Below are 21728 nucleotides of genomic sequence, written 5' to 3'. Positions count from 1 at the left end.
CGTCCAGTAACCGGACATGGCAAGCTCTTCGGAAGCTGAAATTGGTTGCGTTTATCTTCATTAGTGACGTCATTGCCCTAAGGATGATTAAAGTCGGCACTGTGATGTAACGATGTGTTAAGGCACTCTGATGTCACTAACGGGTCCTCGTAGGATACACTGATGGTACTTGATGGTTGATGTAAGGTCACTGATATCACTCACGGATTTTTGTAAGGCACACTGATGACGATGCTTGTGATATCTTCGTGGTGTTACTCTTGCGTGCATTGTTAGATGAGTGAGTGAGTTTAGTTTTACCAGGCAATTCAGTGATCAACAGAACGAAGATCGATCAACGCAGTTGGGACACCATGATATGTGTCAACCAAGTCAGCGAGCCTGACCACCCGATCCCGTTAGTCGTTTTTTACGACAAGCATGGGCTACTGAAGATCAGCTCTAACCTGTAACGTCACTGGTCATCGATCTAACGACCTGTTTTAGTCGGATCAGTTACTATGTAGGGGAAGTATAACACGAGATAAATCCTGTAGTCCACACAGGTTTGGGCAAAATAATATTTTGATACATAATGAATACGTTGATACCTGACATGAATAGCTCGTCTTACCATGTCACGGAGAGAAAAGAAAGCAAAGTTGGGCAAGAGAATTCAAATATTCGTATAGTGGAAGATCGATTTTAACAGATCTTCACATGTAGTAGTTTTATTGTTTAGAGACCGGTCTTTTATCATAACACAGGCAAACTGTAGCGCAAACACGGTTGCGCAACAGAACGAAAAATGACCAGTCTTGCTAATGCCTCTGTTTGCTCACGTGTAGGAAGACTGATCGTTTTCTCTTTGTTGCGCAACCTTATTTGCGCCACTGTGTGCCAGTGATCATAATGAGTGGAGGTAGGGGAGCAAGGACGTGTGACTGGTACTTCGTGTGTATCATAAAATGGCCAGTCCCGGATTGTAATGGTAGAACGGAAATGAAAACTTATCATTTATATTTTACGAAATCCATGCGTGCATCAAGTAGTATCTTCGGATTTTTTTGCAAGAGATGTTGATAGTTTTTACAAGTTCAGCAAGCACACAAACGTGACTTTACATTTTTGTTGCCTTGTTATCCGTTCATCATAGTGAATATTCAACACGATTATGCCCTGATCTAAACTAGACGTGTCCACTCTATCACGACATAACCACGACCCAATGAGATGGCGTCTTCATCAGATACACAAACATTCCGAAGTCATAAACTCCTAACATAGTTTCCGATCCTCAACAAAGGAAATAGTCGGCAATTGCCGACATATCGCATAATGGGGGACTATTAAGAAAGTTCCGTCCAACGATTTACAGAATGCGCGTTGGTTTCTAGGGAAAGAGTTTTTGTCATTCTTGTAATAGTTCTCCAATACGTTAAATATTTACAACATTTTTTTATATTTAGGTTTAGGATTATCATTTGACAATGCTAACAGTTGAGTTTATTAAAGAAAATAGGCCACTGTTTAGCTTAATGCGATGGTGTCTCGTTTATGAAGCCACAGTACAGGGTGGCACTGCAGGTATAGAGCGAGTGAGTGAGTTTAGTTTTATGCCGCACTCAGCAATATTCCAGCTATGTGGCGATGGTCTGTAAATAGTCGAGTCTGGACCAGAAAATCCAGTGATCAACAACATGAGCATCGATCTGCGCAGTTGGGAACCGATGACATGTGTCTACCAAGTCGGAGCCTGACCACCCGATCCCGTTAGTCGCCTCTTACGACAAGCATAGTTGCCTTTTATGGCAAGCATGGGTTGCTGAAGACCTATTCTACCCCGAGACCTTCACGGGTCGCAGGTATGGATGTATTATCAAGTTAATTAATCTAGATAAAGATCAATAAGCATCATAACCAGCTTAATTAATAAAGATAGATATTTAGTCATATTGTTCATGGAGTCACTGTCTGATAAGTATCTCTATGTCAATACACCGTGCCTGGAGTTCTTTTTCGAACCTAAGACTACCGCTTAGTATCCTTATTTAAACTGAAAAGGAGCCCCAGAAACGCCGAGCCCCAGGAACGCCAAGGATTCAGAACCTGGAAAAGGTCCCCCAGGAACGCCAGGGATTCAGAACCTGGAAAAGGAGCCCCAGGAGCACCAGGGATTCAGAACCTGGAAAACGAGCCCCAGGAACACTAGGGTTTCAGAACCTGGAAAAGGAGCCCTAGGAACGCTACGGATTCAGAACTTGGAAAAGGAGCTCCAGGAACAGAAGGGTTTCGGAACCTGGAGAAGGAGCCACAAGAACACAGGGGCGCCAACTAAAAGCTTGAAAAGTAGATTCCAAAACAATTACAAGATTAAGATAATCGAATGTTATGCAATATCTTATATTAAGGAACAGTGGCAATATTCTATAAACTACAAATATAAACATATTGATTAATATGCCACAATAACCCATATCTTCTCTATATTGACATAGAGATAGATTGTCAGATTCCAAGAACAATACGACCTAATTCTTATCTTTGTTAATTTATCTGGTTATGACGCATATTGATCTTTATCTAGATAAATTAATGTGATAATATACCTATGGCACCACCCTATTGTTCGCTGTAGTGGATCCGTGAACACTGGCTTTCAGTAACCCATGCTTGTTGTAAGAGGTGACGAACAGGATCAGGTGGTCAGACTCGCCGACTTGTTTTACACGTTATCGTATCCCAGTTGTGTAGAACGATGCTCATGATGTTGGTCACTGGATTGTCTGGTCCAGATTGGATTATTTACAGACCGCGTACCTGGAATATTCCTCAGTGACGCATTAAACAACAAACAAACCGAAGCCAAAGAGTTCCACAGTTGCCCGATATATATTTACTACTTACGACATTGTACACAGTCCCCCTGCAGTGCATTGTGATCTGGAGTGTAAGCTGATCTGTGCTTGTCGACAAACTACATAATCCTTGATCGCGACAGTAGAAGTGATCGGAAAGCGCATATTTTACATTCCATGAAAACGATCAATTTGAATTATGCATGGTGAGTATTTATTGCCATAACTTTACATTAATTTAACATAGCAGGTGAAGATTTAACTTCGTCTTTAGCAAAAACTCGTGGTGTTGATATTAAGAACGAATTTAATCATGGTTTTTTGGTCTCTCCTCTTGAAAGCTGAGAATCTGATTACATGCTTTAATCTCCTGTGAAAATCCGAGTTAGATTTGGGCTTCAGCAACCATGCTTACGGCAGGAGGGGACTGACAATATTTAGTGGTTTGATTCGCTTGTGTGGTTTTGTATTGATAGTGATGTATATCTACGAATGTGGTCTAGTGGGACATTTTTCCCTGCAAAAAAACGTTGGTCTAACTGCAGTGAGCATAGGTTTTACATTACGTAAGTAAAGAAACATTTGAGCAATAATTTGGACATATTAATCGATAATTTCTTCTCCGCTTACCAGTCTGTGTCATCACATCATATGTCTATTTCTGTCGGTGTAACTTAAAACATTCCCCACAAGAGTTGAGCCAAAACGTATCTCTGGATAAGAATCTGTAGGCTGGAACATCAAAGGCGGCAAAACAGGTAGGACGTACAGCGAGCAAATGCGGTACAAATACAACATATATTTAGAAATTTACAGCTACCGTCATGAAATAAATACTTTGATACTGTCTGTGAATCATTGTGATTGATACACAGTTACCTGGTACATTTTATCTCGTAAGATTACAAGTGACTTCATTTGAAAGTGCACTACATTGGGTTTTATATCCGCTGAATGTTTGTATGACCAAACGTTGACTTTCATCACTTGAATAAAGAGAAATATATGTCTGTGTATGTTTAGCGCTGAACTACATGGTGATTCACTGTATTTCTCGATAACTCAACGACATTAAGGGTAGTACTGTAGCCAAAAGAGTGATTTTTTAGAGAATAAAACCACCATGGGCATGTTTAAGATTCTAGGATTCTGCGTTGTGCGAAAGGTGGCAAATTCAGGATTTAATTGCATCCCAAAATATAATCTGTCCAGTAAACAGAAGTCAAATTCTCTTAAATGTTCAATCCAGTATACTTTTTTGTATCCTGTGCATAATGAATGTAAAATTACGTCCGTCCTACCTGTTATGTAGGGAAAATCTTCCTGGGTCAAGTCTCCCCTATCAGCAGTTTAGTAAGTGTTACAGTTCCTGAACCACATTTTTCCCCTACAGCCTAGACCTCCCTGCTTAAACCCTAAATAATCCTAATCTGTAATTTTTTCAGTTTCTGAATCTCAGGTCTCCCTTGGGAGAAACTTAAATGGGTTTGTTTTTTACAATCACACGCACGCACACACACTCGCTGTTTCTCGTAACCATTCAATCTGTCTGTATATGCAGGAGATCGTGAAATATTCCTAATTCTTGCTTATGCTACGACAAAAAAGATTTAGATCCCTGTTCAGCGGTAATGTCAAAGTGATGGGTGGTAGGGAGAGAGAAATATAATGTAATAGAAATGTTTCGATGTTTGATTCGATATCCGACTTCAATATGGCTAATCTACCGATCTAAAAGCACGTGTTGTCATTGTGTGTCTATTTGCATAAACAGCCTCGAACGGTATACAATATGATCGCTGATGATAGCGACATGGAGCACATTGAATCTAAACGAATCAAAGTTTGAAATATTCAAATGAGACGCTTGTCAATGGTACAACGATGTCAATCACGAGAGTCGCACACATGAGCGGGTTTTACGAGGTATTTTAGCAATGGTTTTGAGATGACGTTCAATATGCTGTTCTTCTCGGGGTTAGCTATCACCGCTACGCTACATATGGTGGGTTTATTGCTGATAAAAATTGTCTAACCTGATACGGTCCATTAAAACTAGATGCTATGACAACGAGATCATATGTTGCAACAAAATGTACAGTTTTCATTTATGATGTTTTGAGATGTGTATCACCGACAGCCATGGCCTGTATGCCGTGAACAACGATAGCAGGGCTTTCAGGCTTCATGTCGGTGTCGATTACTTTGTGAGATATAACATATATTAATATAGAATGGACGCTCTGACAAACTTAAATATCAGGTTCTTATTGTTTTATTTTTACTAGATGTAGTTTAGTGTTAATTAGGAGTACAAACTATAAGCAAATTCTGTGTATCAATGTAGATTTACAAATTCAAATTTATGTTGAAAACAGCAGCTGAAGGGATGGTGTAAATCCAACTAGGGTCCATGTAGGTAACAAAGGTACTGTAAGTCCCCATGGTCCCTAGTGTGGTGATCTACCTTCTGTTGTTGGCGATCTATAGTCTGTTTTTATATTGTATTGTCTAAATAGTGATATTAGTTTTAACTTTCCATGCTAGTTTTAATTGAAATTGTGATATTCTAGTACTTTTACTGTCCTTCGTTGACAGATTTTACAACACGCATATATTTCAGTTAAATGTTCTCGTCACGATATGGCTGAGATATTGCCGATGTGACGTAAAATATTAACTCACTCACTCACTCACTTATGTAGAAAGGAAAACAAAGTTATCCAGATAATTAAGTAGTAGATTATATAGAGAAATAATTTTGAATAATTCCAAAATAATTCCAAACTATCCGAACAAGTACCTTTCAGCGAGTTAAGACGTCCAAGGTGTATGCGATAATGATGTATGTTTCGGCATGAGGGAGACTTGTGTGAAGAAATACGTGGGGATATATTTGCAATGATAGGAACATATAAATTGCTCAGTGTGCATTTTCTTTGAAGAATAGTTAGTGTTAGATGCGTTTGCTCACTCATTATTGACTCATTTGATGAGTTCATTAAGCGCTATGGTTATGTAACAGTGTCTCTTTCTTGCTTGTTTGCTCGCTTACTATTTATTTATTTATTTATTTATTTATATCTAAATACGTTAGACAACAAGCTCAAGTGTAAACTGTCATCTGAAATCTGATTTAATATCGTACATGGTGGTGTTACATAAGCTAACCAGAGAAATTGTCGACACCAAAATACCTGCTATAAGTTAGGAACAATCCATCTCCGATCAGTGATAATTAGACTGTATCAGTAATGTCAGTATTCCATCACGGATGTGACGGACCTAGCATACATGAAGTCCTTGGAGATAATAGTCACGGCTGTTTGTGGTAGATCTGATATCCGTAACTCGGCACTCAGATAAATATTTGTTGGTCAAGTGGCCCGGTACTTGTAAACAACTTACAGATGCACCAAGCATCTAAAACAGAGGACCAGAATCCCGCTCGCAAGGTCTTATGGCGCAGAGATTATTGTAATTCCACGTTTTTGACATCTGATTACGAGGATTAGGAAAAACTAAAAGAAAATAGCACGAAGATGGTCGTTATTCCAAAACTTTAACACAGTTAGTGAGTGAGTTTGTCATAGGCCGTTTTCAGGAATATTCCAGCAATATCACCGGACACCAGAAATTGGCACTTTGAAAGAATTATTGCACGACAATGTCCGTCCGAAAAGCATACTGGAACTAAAATGATGAGGCCCACACCTGTCTGAAATATTATAGGACAGATATGGGTGTGTTGTTATACACATTTAGGCCACAGATCCGCCCATGTACATTGAAGATGTCTGTCGTTTAATTCGGCAATGATCCGGCTGCATGAAAGCGATCTGTAAATAGTAAGTGGACCAGGCAATGTTGTGATTGTCATCAACAGCATCAGCGATCCCCGCAGTGGCGAGTCTGACCACCCGATCCCCGCAGTGGCGAGTCTGACCACCCGATTCCATTAATGGCGAGTCTGACCATCCGATCCCGTCAGTAGCATCTTTGAAGCATAGCATCCCGACTGTAGACGGGGTCAGTCTGGTAATGTACATTAGACTGTAATGTATGTAGAGTGTTATACACGGAAATATTTAGAAAGGTTCTTGTACTTGCTTCCTTACAATCAAACCATTTACGTATCGATGCTGTTGGCTTCAAGAAATGTGAATTTTGAGGTAACAGGGTAAATTTATCCGCAGGTGAATCTAGGTATGAAGATAGGTTCCTACAAACCATTGTTTGTCGTGAGATCCGACCGGATCCGACAAAACACAAACGTGAAGAAAAGCCCAGACTGCATACCTTGCATTAAAATGTTGAGCAGATTTATAGAGTCGGAACACCAGTGTTTGGTCAAGTCGTCCTTGAATAATTGTTGAATTAATTTCTTAATTTAAGAAACACTGAAAACACCACATAATCATTTGATTAAAGAGGGTCGATTTAGTTTCACGGGTGTAAAAATGTAAAAGAGTTGTCAGTTTATGTTATTCCGGTTACCGACAGTTTCAACACTGTGTCTTCACCCCAAGTCTCCAAGGTTGGCAGTCCTGCTCAGGGTGGGTCCAGAGAATCTAGACGCTGCAATTAGTGGGTTGTGCCAACCTGAGACATTGTCTCGAGGTAATTAGTGGTAATCTGTTACACCATGATTGGTTTAGATAATGAAACTTCTGTAAGCTTACAAACATAATACTGAAGCGACTGATAGAAACCTTCTAAGGTTGCCACACAGGAACTCGTAGTTCATATGAATAAACTCGTATTCCAGCCATGGCCTACATCGACCTTGATACAGTGCAAAGACTTCTAGGTATATGCTGCACTAAGGACCTCGCTAATTTTGTGTAATTAGAATTCGAACTTATCGTTGACTCGAAGTAAATACCTTGTCCTGTAGCCACCTTTATTTAGGTATCATTCTGTTGAGTCGAACCAGTCATAGCTCAAAGTATTTCCACTTCGACCCGTAGTTTACTCTCTGTGCCTAAATTACCTAGAGAAGGAAACCTGTTTTCAATTACAGACAAATTACTGGTTGGCAATCAAGGAGAGTTCTGTGCCTCTTTGCGTAGCTGTACTCTCTGATATTTTCAGTTTTATGCCCATGTTGATTATTTTTGTATTAAGCTAGAAGACCTTGAACGGGACGTTTAAAGGCGACAGTTTGGCTTCTTTCTAGTTTCGTGTGCAACATGTTGGGCAGTCTGGATTGAATAGCCCTGAGTTAAGGGCTGCTAACGCACGGGAGTTACAGGGAAGTTCGTTCTTGCTGTCACTACTTGCTTTAAAATCATTCTCATTTGATCACTGCATAGGACTGTATAGGACCACTATGTTTATATTCAGATAGACAAATGAATTTTTAAGTATCAAGCCTCAAAATTTCATTCACAAACTACAATAAATTTTTGTCCAGGTTTGGCATATTCAGGTTACCTGCCAGCCTGGTGACTTTCTTGATGACAAACGCATGAAGGGGTAGTTTGTCATCTATCATATCTATCACTGAATTATCTGGTCCGTCACTTACAGGCTAGTATCATACAACAGGTACAGTGTTGGTGCAATCTAATCAACAATGACTGACATAGGAAAAGACTCACAGTTATTCATGACATGCAGGTTAATGAAAACAACAGCATGTGCTGTAGTCTGTCATACTGCCATGTAGCCATTAGGTCATTGTGTTCTGTTTCCTGAACAGTGTCATCAGAAATATACCCAAGAAGGATCGCACAAGTCTAGAAAATGTAGCAAGTCTAGATTTCCACAGCTGCTGAAAATGTAGTCTCAGCTCTCCTCTTCATTATTTTTTATTTTTTTACTATGAGCTTTCTCTCTGCAAAATGTGCTCATTTATATATAATTATTAGTCTACATGAATGAGTGGATCCTGGCACCCTAAAGGAAGATAACTCAGGACCATGTTTTTGTTTAAAAAAGACTCTGAATTATTTTCCACCAAATAATTGTTATTATTTTCTTTCAGTGTCATCTGATGAGCCCTCTATCAAGACAGAAGATGGAGGACAAACAGAAGGTAGGCCACTGACATAAGGGGAATAATGTAATGGTTCCCAGGGAGCTGAGAACGAATGCCCACTGATCATTGAGTGTTAATAGTGTTGCTGCTTTGAGCTGCACTGATTGTACTGAAGCTGGTGCAATATGAGTAACATTTTCAGGTTTGCACTTTGTGTACTTCCCAGGGAGCTGAGAATGAATGCCTACTGATCAATGAGGGGTAGTAATGTTGCTGCTTTAAGTTTGCATCAAGTGTAAGGAATCTGGCATGGCACAAATCCACTCATTATATTTTGTCACAGGCTGCTATCCCAACACAATCATACTAGGCTGTGTTTTCAAGGCAAATTTCTACTAAGATACACAAAGACATCATGTGAAATGTACAAGGTAGAGCAGATATCTTGGGCAGTATATCTGTCACCCAGTCACATTTCATGTTGGTTGCTAACAGTGAGTTAGATTCCTATCTATGTTGTGTAGATAAGCCGTTGTGTAGATAAGCCGTGGCGTCCAAATACCACCCCATGGTTGTCAAAGTGTCATTTCTATAATCACACTCTGCAGCCATTTTCAATAGACTAATGCCTGGTCCCTACATATATAAAATTTTGACAGTAACAAAAAAAACCCAACAAACATTTACATTGAAAAGGAGCCCTGGTGAGGTGGGACATTGCAAACCTGGAGAAATCTAGACTCGCTTTATTTAATGCTCAAGCATTGCAAGGAGGGACAGGCTGTAGGTTACATGATGTGGTTCAGGGACTGACACAGACTAGTAATTTGAAAAGCACAAACACACACAGACACTTTTTTTGGTCAGTCACCAATATGTGCTCTTCAAAAACAATAAGGGAGTTTCATTTTAAATTTGATTGAAAACATTGGGAGATATAACAGAGTCAGTCAATGTTGATATGAGTATGATGAATGTCTTGAGAGTGCATCACCACATGTACTTCATTATCACAACAGCAGTTTGTACAGTAATCGCTCTGGAAAGATGATTGGTGTATGACATGAAATTTGCATGTGTACAATTTTCATTTAAAAAAACAACAACACACACACAAGAAAAATGGATAGGAACAAACACAAACAACTGTATGATGCAAGGGTAGGAACAAACGCAAACAACCGTATGATGCAAGGGGAGGAACAAACACAAACACCTGTATGATGCAAGATGATTGTCACCATTAATACTCTGCTATGATTTATTGACATCATTGAAAACCAACAAAATCAAGGATGACACCCCATGCAAACATGTGGGACTACTATTTTGTCTTGGAGCGGTATTAATGAGAAATGGTGGTGTGTTCATGGGATATATTATGCTTCCTTTCCAAATTGAAATTTCAGGATCCCAAACTCTTTATTAAGAGAATATTTTTATGGTTAACTGCCATACAAGGTAGTTCTAACAGTTTTTCACCCTAGTTAGTTAAATAATTAAAGCTCACATCTAAAAAGCCTGAAATTCTACAAAAACTAAGTCTATATGTATCTTTAAACAAACTGTCTTGTGCCAGGTTTCATCGCTGAAGAATGTGATCTTTTTGATAATGTCACTCAAGACCCTGCCTTCTTAAAATATGAAATTGTAATTCTCTCAATTCGTTAAAACTAATGTAATTAATTTTAAAACACAGAATGATGATAATGCATTTTGTTATTCAAGCAAAAGTGTATTTGGTGTAATATGTTTGTGTGTGTGCCAGATCAATTCTCCACATCTCCTTTCGGGGTGCTTGACCAGTGAAGGGGGAATACTTCTTGTTGCTTTTTAAAAATAAAGCAAAATTTCGGTTTAAAACGTGAAAACAGTCCTCCACAAGGCAAAGTAACTGAAGTTTTATCTGAATATTATGAACTGTTGAAAGTTTCAGATTTGCTTGATTCAAAATATTTAAAACTCACTTCAAGCAAGGTCCATCAAATTTATCAATTTTCTGTCATTCGTTTGACAATAACTGGTAACATTGAAAAACAATGTAAATGATTCTGGTCTCTTTCCATCAAAAGGTTTTGACAGTGTTTTTACACTTAAAAGAAATATATCATTAAAATGTTTGTGATAGTAAAAGACCTCCACTTCATCAAATGGATTCTGAAAGATTACATTTTGAAAATTAGTATTTCTTTCAGTTATGTGGACATTCAGCTGACAGGGTGACAGAGTTTTTTGCACTCATTACACATGAAATAGCCCTCTCATCATTCAGCATTTTCTTGTAATGATATTTCTGTACTTTGAGAAGAAATTAATGTTTTAGTTTTCATCAATGTTACGTTTGTTTTGTCTGTTTAAACAGTGGTAGTAATTTTTCAGTTGCGTTTAAATCAACTGATTGAAACAAAACTACTTTATACCATGAGTAAATTGGATAAACAGTGGCCGATTGAAATGATTCAAATGTAACATTTCATAAAGTTTCATTGGGACATGAAAACACATCCTGAAAACTTTCATGAATTTTCATAACCTGATCAATTTAGTTTTTAGTACTTTTGTTTTTTAGTAGCTATGAACATTTGAATTTTAGTAACTATGAAAATGTATTTCCAGTTACTATATCCATGTAGAGGTTTTTAAATATAAAAATTTAGTTTTTTTGTAAACATATGAAATCATTTGTCTAGTTTAGTAAATTGTTATGAATGTTAAGACTTAGTATAAACATGTACAAAACCATACCAGGTTTTAATCCTCGGTGCATTTGCTCATGTGTATTTTATAACAGAGTTTATGACTACATATGTGAAGCAAATATTTGTTCAAGCTTTGCAAGTTTCCCTTTTCTCATTGACACAAAGGACACAACAAATGCAGTAAATGTATTATTTTTCTGTTTTTATATATTGTTAGGCATTTATCAGCAATGATTATATTGTTTATCTAGTGATCAGACATAAAGTTCCAGCAGTAGATTAAATTAAGTGTTGCTATCATAAGTAAATAGATATGGCATAAGTATATATAAATATTTATTACCTATGAGAGGAAAAATTTGGGGTTTCATATATTGCATAGAAGGGCAAAATACCACTTTGTCATGGTGTCATGGAGAAGCAATGTCATGAACAATGCTATGACATCACGTTTCTTCTGTGACGTTGTGTTCTACATGCCATACGGTGATAGTCTATGCTTGAAAGTAGTTTTGTGTTTATTTTCCCCCTTTTGACGACTTCAGTAATAAAGAGATTATTATATTCATGCCTGTATCGTGCTCTCTCACTCGGGAAATACCAACATTTAGGCACTCAGGTCGTAAAACATAGTATGACATGGACGCTGATATAATATCCTATAAATGTAAAACGTGTATGTATCAGAAGAGCCAGGCTTGATTAATACACCCAACCAGATTTGACAGAGCTACAAGGCAAAATAGAGGAGGAAATTATGAGACTGAAGCATCATTGAAAGTCTGTTATGAGACTAGTAGTCTGTAGGAAGGGTAAGCATGTACTACCGATAGAACCACCACTCACACAGTTTGTGAAAGAGAAATAAAATCGCTTACTTATCTTCTTTACACTGGAAGGTACACAAATATGTCACCAATAAATGCTGTATTCCAGAAACAAGGCATATACTCTCTTGTCAAGCACCTTGGCTTGATTTCCTGCAGTCCCTTGCGATAGGTTTAATACCAACCTTGTCTGATTTAAATGCGGGGCAGTGAGGTGGCCTAGTGGTAGAAACATCGCTTGTCATGCTGAAGACCTGGGTTCAATTCCCCACATGGGCACAGTGTGTGAAGCTCATTTATGGTGTCCCTTGCCATGATATTGCATGAATATTGCTAAAAGCGGCATAGTGAGTAAAACTTACTGATATAAATGACACGTCAGATAGCAACCATGTTAACCTGCCAGTGTCTTCTTCTGTGCCTTTTTATTGCCATAGACACTCATTATAGGACCAATATTGAGGACATGATTATATCATTGATAAGTCAGATATGTTCGTTCAGTGTATTAAGGAATTCCTTCTGGGGATATTTGTGTTGGAGACAGCCCTTGCATCATTACATAGCCTCCAAGCCTGTGTGTTTATCTCCAGTAAGATCTGAAAAAAGGTTTGAAGTGAATCAAGTGGTTCTCCCCCTTCTTTGGGGAATACAAGATAGTCTGTGATGGGTGTGTGCTGCAAAAACCTACACAGGGAGTGAGATAAGCATGCTTTATGTCAAGTACACTGATTACAATCAGTCTGGCAGAGGGTTTATCTAGGGGAGATAACTCTACAGCACTCCTCCACCCCTCTGCTGGAAGATAATACAAATGCCACAATCCATATAACTTTATCTTGTTTGTTTCCAACTCTACTGTCCATTTCTGGCACTGACCGGTCTTGGATGTGGTAATTCCTTTACTTTTCTGATTTGTCAGAAATACTTAAAGTTTGTCCAGTTTGTATGTCGATAAGCAGGAGATTATTTTTTATTACATTTTTCGTATAATTGGGAGTTATGTTTTGGGATTGCACAAGATTTTCTGATATAGTATAAGAAAACTTATCTCTTATTTTACTGCAATCTGACCTTTTATTTCAAAATGGCAAGATAAAGTGGAAAGATAACTGATCTTGTTTATTGCCTGTGGTTGTGAACTGATTAGCTTTGGGTTGTCTGATCTAGTGCTTGACTCTCTGGTATTGTTATCTTCAACAAGTTTTGAGGTCATCCTCTCAGACGTGTGGAGTAACGAGAGGTGATAAACATGCCTAATTACCCCCAGTAATTAGACCAGATTGTTGTGATTAGCATTGTTTGGGAGGCAAGTACAGCAACAATCGCCAATCTTTCCCAGTCCTGGTAAATGTATTTCACATGAGAATCCTAACCACATTCTTTAACAAAGGTTTGAAATTACTAAACTGGTTGAATTCCCACATTGATTTAATTTGTTTAAAAAATCATTGAAATATTATATGAAATGAATCATAAATGCTAACCATCTATTTTTTTTCTGGCCAGTGTATTGCTGATTGAAATGTTAGATTCGTATCATTAGTGATTAATGAAATTAATGTCTGTGTTTCAATGAAGAATGTTTGGGAGTTTTACAGCATTAATCTGAGTAGAGTGTGCCTGTGTTTTTCCATGCTCTGCAGCTAGCTGACTTTCCCCCTAGCAATGCATGTAGCGTGGAAAATGAAAACCAGCCTGACAATCCTATGGTAAGGGCTGATAAGTGGAAGGGCTGGGCAGCCATGAACTGATAAGATAGCAGTGGCAGTGTTCTCCTTCCCTGAGCTTACTCCCTGGCGGGCTATGACATGGGACAATAGGCCCTGTATACAGTGATGAAGGTAAACTTGGTATAGGACAGTGTAGGCTCATAGACTCTGATGAAGGTTAACTCAGTGTGGGACAGTGTAGGGCCATATAAAATGATGAAGGATAACTTTTTATGGGACAGTATATTTCTGCATACACTGCTGAGGTAGACTAACAGCTAGTCTCTGAAATGAACATATTTTACTGAAAAAACGTCCAAAAAAATAATATAATGAAATGGAGCCCTGAGACTTTCTTCATTTTCAGAAGCTAAGGAAATCTAGACTTGCCACATTTTCTAGACTTGCGTGGGCTTTCTTGGATATTTATACTTCAGGGTCTGTACGACAGACTAACTGCTGAGGGTACACTTGATATAGGACAGTATAGGGCCATATACAGTGATGAAGGTAAACTTGACATGGGACAGTATAGGGTAGTACACATTGATGAAGGTAAACTAGACATGGGACAGTATAGGGCAGTATGCACTGATGAAGGTAAACTAGACATGGGACAGTACAGGGCAGTATGCACTGATGAAGATAAAATCAGTATGGGACAGTGTAGGGCTGTATACACTGATGAAGGTAAACTTGATATGGGACACTACAGGGCCATATATACTGATGAAGGTAAACTTGACATGGGACAATATAGGGCAGTATACACTGATGAAGGTAAACTCAGTATGGGACAGTATAGGGCAGTACACTGATGACTGTAAACTTGATATGGGGAGTTAATGTCAGCTGTGGAGGACAGTGTAAATAAGGGACTGATACCAGGGAAAGACATGGGAGACAAGTATGGAGGGGCAGGAAAGGGGGACAGGTTTGGGGGAGTATGTAAATGGGGACATGTACAGGAAAGAATAGACTAACAGCTAGTTTCTGAAATGAACATATTTTACTGAAAAAACGTTCATAGTGAAAAAAGTAATATAATGAAATAGAGCCCTGAGACACTCTTCATTTTCAGAAGCTATGGAAATCTAGGCTTGACACATTTTCTACACTTGCGTGGGCATTCTTGAATATATATATACTTCAGGGTCTGTATGACAGACTAAGGAATGAAACCAGGGAGTCAAATTTGGAGGGGGCATGGAAGTATGTAAATGAAGACATGTACAGCGAAGAAACAAGGGGAACAAGTATGGAAGGGCATGTAGGGGGGAGAGTATGTAAACAGGGAACTCATTTTGGGGGTGGGGATTGGGGGGGAACAGCAGAGTCAAATAATGATAGATAAGAAAGGGGGTCAGGTTTGGGGGAGTATGTAAATAGGGACACATAGAGGGGAAATACAGGGGAGACAAATATAGAGGGTCATGAAAGGGGTCAGGTTAGGGGGAGTATGTAAGTGGCTGACACATAGAGGGGGAAAACAAGGGAGACAAGTATAGAGGGGACATGAAAGGGGGACAGATTTTGGGGAGTATGTAAATAAGGGACACATACAGGGAAGAAACAAGGGAGACAGGTATAGAGGGGGTCATGAAAGGGGGACACATACTGTGGAAAAGGAAGTGGGTACAGGGCAACATTAAACAATGAGTGTTTGGGGGGGGGGGGGGGGGGAAACCTGATCACACTGGAAGATATAAGTAAACTTTCCATCAGGCCAGGGCTGGGAGGCATTCATTAGGCTTTGAAGTTGTGTTAAAATCTCAGTATTTCTGATAGAGATCTGAGCTTATCCACAAAGAAAAGATTGAGAATGGACTTTGAACCTGATCTGTCAGAGATTACCTTTATCATATTTATCTTGATAAAAATAAACACATCATGTGAATTCCAGAACTGAGTGGTAGGCCGAGTGAAAGATGATAGGGAATATTTGAGGCAGAAAAATGCTGGCATTATGTTGAGACAGGACAATGGACGTTATCACCCAGACATAACCGGATCCCAAATTTCTCTCTTCTGATACCAGATGCTTATGTTTGTCTCAGATTCTTTCATATGGTATGTTATTCTGCTCTCTGTTGTAACTCAAGGCTGTTTAAAGCTTTGAAGTAGGTAACGTTTTTTAAACAAAATTGTATTTGTTCTAGTCAAGTGTGCACTTTGATTTTGTCCTTGAATTTTCTAATTTCCTGTAATTACATGATGTTAATCACAGAGTAGGGAGCTTTTTGGGGTTTTTTTCGAGTAAAAAAACCCCATCAAAATACTGCAAGGCAATGAGGTTTCAGAGTAAATTGTGTTTATATTCAGTAATCGGTGCTTTTAAAATCAACACATGTACACTGTTCTGATGACATACCAATTTAGGAGATTTGTGATGTGATAACCTGTGATTGACCAATCAGAAGTCATTTCTAATTTTATGGTAGGATGATAATAACTTTTATCATTAAGGATATGTACGTATATCGTGACATGAAATTGTACAATGTTTTTGCTATTATTATCACTGGGAAGTTCAATACACAGGGAGTATTACTATGCAGTTTAACATCTGTAAAAAATGGTTATAATGAATTCAAAGGGTTTTCAGCTTGTCAGAGTTATAGTTCATTATGCATTTTGAGAAAGAAAGATAGGACAGGACCAAAGATCCTTAAATTTAATCCATCAGTTTATTATTAGCCTGTTCCTTATGAACAAGGTTTGCTGCATGTTGAAATTAGTGCTTTCGAAATCTTAGTTAAATCAAATATTTCTTAACTTTTAGTTAAAAGACAGTATAACTTGATTTAATAAATAGTATATTTTTAATTGTTTTATCCATTACAGGGGTAGAAAAAACCCATTGCCTGATGCCCCAGTCAAGTGTTTTTTCTGTCGGGCAAGCTAATTTGTATATCATGCTGTACTGGTGTCCACTTGACTTCCTAATGTTAATTATGTTGCTTATTTAAAAAATCAAACAAGAAAATCAACCATTAAAGTGGAAAATTTATCAGCGCAGTACACTAACAATTTTAAAGTTATTTCCACCCCTGCATTATGGCAGTGAGGTACATTGATTGTATAGAATCTGTGATATGAACGACAGAATGACACACTTGACCCTGTAGTGCATAACATCACGGATTGTGTGATTGTGTGACTGTGCGATTGTTGGAGTGTTGGATATGTTGGCTTTGGTGATGTCTTTTTGTGTGATTGACAAACATTTGTTTACCTTTTCTAACAAATGTTTTAAGATTCATGCTGATTATGTCAGTGGAACTGGATGTTAGTCACAAATATGGACAAGCCAGAGAAGTTGTGTATCAGTGTTGTAACTAGTGTCTAGCCATTCATCTGTAATAATAAAATGTGTTATCAAATTTAAAATACAGCCTGGAAGTTAAAATAAATGATTAAATAAATGAAAACATGTACAACACAAATATGCTGAAATTATATTTCTTGCAGTACATGTCTAATGCATGATTTTTTTTTAACTCATGCTTCAACATCTGTGCGCATTGGAACTAGCTTGCATATTCATACTGCATGTGCACTTCAAGAGATGGGATCTTTGCTGTCACAATGTTTGTCATGCTCGTGCTCAGCATCAATGAATATGCTTAAAATTTGCTTCTAAGAAATCAAACTTTCAGATGTCAGTAAACTGGCGATTCATTACATATAATTTACAATTAAAACAATAGCACCATCATAACTGTTTTTTAATCACAAAAGCGAACACTGATGATTCAGGACTATAAATAGAGATTCTAACATTGGTTGTACATGTTGAAAGTCAATCATCACAGGGTGGAGAGGATAAATCAAGTTTTTATTTCTTAACAGTTATCATGTTAACACCATTAATAAAATTTGACTGATTCGGCTTATTATTGGAACACATGAACCTGCCTCTGGAACTGGCATTCCATAACTCGAACAACTGTATAAAGCAAATAGTGTGTAAGCGTGTATCTCCAGGAATCAGAGATACCTTGAAACAGATGAAATTCTCTCAGTTAATTTATACATACAACTAGGCAGTCTCGGAAATCTATAGCTTAGCACACTTGCTTATTTATTTACTTAAAGAAGTTTTAAAAAACTTCAAGTAAACAGTATCAAATTTTGTTGATAGCCTCCAATGATAGGATCTCGAGTAACAGTGCAGAAATTATTTAGCAGAATCTGATACAAGTAACTCCCCACATAATGTAAATAGGCAAGTTTATTATCAGGTTTGGGCAAGGCTTTGTCAATTGATCTGTGAGATTGATAACAGGTTTTCTGGTTGAGTTATGTCTCCTGTTGCACCTCTTGTAGATTAGAATTCCAATCAAAGCAATATGCTGGCTGGTAAAATAGAACAGTGAATTCATATATATTGCCTCATATTTGAGGGTTTCCTGTAAAAATGTATTTTGTTATTTCAAAATTATGAGGATACATTTGTATTTTTTTGTTGTTGTTGTTTACAGGCGAGTAAATTCTATGAATAGACCAGTGTTGTGATAATTCATGTTTGGATATTAAATGGTATGATATCGACGAACCACCTCCTGGTTTTATACACACTGATGAATGGAATATCTAAACTCACATCTAGTCTCTGGAGTGAAAATATATTACAGAAAAAACAGTTTCCAAAGTATAATCATAAAAATAATAATAAGTAGACATTTTTAGCCACTGAAACTGTGGTAAAATAGACTTGAAACATTTTCTCTAGATTTGTCTAGGCTGGGGGACGGCGGGGTGGGGTGTGTGATGGAGTTGAAATTATGGTTTATACGTTTACTTTACTTTATGTACTTTCAAGTTGGTATTATCAGTGATGACTTTCAAGTGTCCACAGCTTGAAGTGTCTACCACTGGCTACAAGTGCAATGCTTTGCTTGAGTAATTTAAAACAACCCCACTAATGTTGTGCCAATTGCTCAGAGGTTTTTTAGACTAAAGCTTAGTCTTAGAGTATATATAATTTTGATAGTAACAAATGATACAATATTTAAATTGGAAAGGTCCCGGAGTCAGATAGGAAATTCAGAACCTGGGAAAATTTAAGACTCTGACAGTAACTTCCCATTTAAATTTATAAGGAGCCCCAGGGAAACCAGAGATTCAGAACCTGAGGAAATCTAGCCTTGCTTCATTTAGGCCTTTAGCATTGCAAGGAGGCCTGGGCAGTGGGGGAAATAATATGTTCCAGGACTGTGGGACAGACTAAGAAGCCTTAAGCCAGTTACAGAGCGAAGAAAGTCAACTAGTTATGCTGGATGTATTTCTTACCAGAACTCTCGGTTACAGTGATGAAAGAGAAGAAAAGTATAATACTGTATGGATGACAACTTCTTCATTTCCATGATGCGACGTTTCGGTATAGCTTCTTATACCGTTTTCAATCAACCAGATTGCAGTGGTAAAGATGACTTTTGCAATAATACACAAATGCTATTAGCTGTAATGATTCCATTCTCTTGTGTGAGTAGGGAGTATGGTTTTACTCTGCTTTCAGCAATATTCCAGCAATATCACAGCAGGGGACACCAGAAATCGGCTTCTCACATTGTACTCATGTGGGGAATCAAACCTGTATCATTGGCATGACAAGCAAAGTCTTTAAATACTATGCTAACCATACCATTATGTGTTCTCTAGTACTCACAATGTAGATCACTTCTACACATTTTAAATTCTTACGCATATAGAACACAATATTTTTGGTACAAGAAAAACATATCTATGTCTGTTTTGGTAGTGACAAATTCATCTGCAAAATACTGTCAAGGAGAATCGAGATTACTGGTAGCATCTACTGACAAACTGCATGATACTAATATCATTCTTAGAGTTTTATCTGTTTGAACATTTGCAACAAAAACATACAGATTTAATTCCTTGATAGTTTACCAACTTAATGTCATTTTATCAAACAATTTAAAGGTTGATCTGTGAACATTGTTAAGAAATAAGTAATGACACCCGTTTCAAATCTTGAATGTTGTAATATAATTTTTCCCTATCTTATAGAAAATAAGATATCATAAAAGAGACATTTCCAGAAAATTCAATATTTTATGCTATGAATTTAACATAAATTGTTATATTTTAATCATATGTATAAAATATCAAAGCAAGATAAGTCTTCATGTTTCTAGAACATTAACTTGGCAAGCTATAAAAGCTGGATAATTAGGATCCTAACTTATTCATGCGGTGAAAATTTGTTTCTCCATTTGTGTAATAGTTAAAACATTAATGAAGTCTATCAAACACTACGTATCATAAACCTCCAAGCGTCCTTTTCTATGGCCTGTAGCTGACGTTTGCCAGGCAGATAGTAGCAAGTTGTGATAGCGACTAACAAATGAACCAGTGCTGTTTCTTGGGATCAGTGCAATCGGCCTTCACAAGCGTATCTTTCCATCTTTAGACGACCATCATTTATATTCAATGATACACAAACTGACTTGCCTATTTCTTAACCTAACATATCAGATTATTCTGTGATTTTTTTTTTCATTTCTTGAAATGCCAACAGATTGTGATGTTTTCGAAATCTGTCTCTGGGCCCCTTGCAACAATGCTTGCCTATTTCAGAGACGGTTTATCTAATTGATAAGTCCTGTCTTAAACTTTAAGAGAGTTTTATCAAATATGGAGGCAATTTAATTACCTGATAAATCTCTAGTATAACTCCTTATGTCTTAATCTCTCAGATTGGAGGGAAAATATCAGCGAGACATTTAAATCGAACTCAATGCATGCTTTGCTGGGTTGTTATATGGTGGCTTAGATAGGCATTCTTGAATATTCTGAGTTCGTTTATGATACTGTAACATATAATTCCACAACATATCTCTTGTCTGATAAAATAATCAATTTGGTATTTGAACAAAAAAGATTTTGAGTTTATGTTCATGTTTTGAAGATGAAAGTTTTTTTTCGCATCAAACGAAAACACTTTATTCTCCATGAACACTGATTACATATTTAGATAGGTAGAAAACGACAGACTTGTTTCTCATAACAAAAAATACATTTTTTTCATTTGGATGTGCCCAGGTGTGTTCTGAGTGTTGCCTGTTGCCCTAAGCAATATAGCAGATTATGATGCAAAGTGTGTTACAATGTTCTACAAGTGATATCACATGTAATCCTATCAAACTGCTAATGACTTGTGCCAGGGATGTTCCAGTATGTTAGATGACCTGGTTCACAGATTTTCCACAGTATTTCTATGGAAACCCAGGGCCACATAATTAATTGAGCTTCAATTTTCAAGGTAGCAGATTGAAATTTTGACTTAGCCTGACTTAGTTTATGTATTTCTGAGATATTATCTGGAATTGTCGACTAGCATCTTCGGTTTTCATCTCAGTGTCTTGACTTTTCAGAATAATAAAAAAACAATGCTGCACCTTTAATGGGCTTGCATATATTTCACTAATGAGGAATATGATAAACATTTAATCTTATTTATGCACAGAAATTTAGATAACATCTTTGAGTGGCATTTCAGACGTCGGGAAAATCAGTAATGGCAAATTAATGAACAAAAACTTCTTTTATTTTGTACATTGTAATACCTGATCCTTGGGTTTCGTGGGCAGTATGGTAGCCAAGTGTTAAAAACATTCTCTCATCAATCTGAAGTGTTGGTT

The 21728-nt window shown here is 37.5% G+C and overlaps 1 protein-coding gene across 1 annotated transcript in view; it reads left to right on the top strand.

The window, feature by feature from the left end:
- LOC137258552 (zinc finger protein ush-like) overlaps nt 1-21728 on the top strand; it is a 62441-nt gene that overhangs the window by 28270 nt on the left and 12443 nt on the right. The window contains exon 2 of the mRNA XM_067796260.1: nt 8827-8877. Coding sequence (XP_067652361.1) covers nt 8827-8877 — 51 coding nt within the window. The remainder of the gene's footprint in view (nt 1-8826; nt 8878-21728) is intronic.

The sequence above is a fragment of the Haliotis asinina genome, chromosome 12 (genome assembly GCF_037392515.1).
Source record: "Haliotis asinina isolate JCU_RB_2024 chromosome 12, JCU_Hal_asi_v2, whole genome shotgun sequence".
In the NCBI taxonomy this organism is placed as follows: domain Eukaryota; kingdom Metazoa; phylum Mollusca; class Gastropoda; order Lepetellida; family Haliotidae; genus Haliotis; species Haliotis asinina.
Note: the sequence above shows the minus strand (reverse complement) of the source record. Positions and strands in the feature narration are given on the sequence as shown.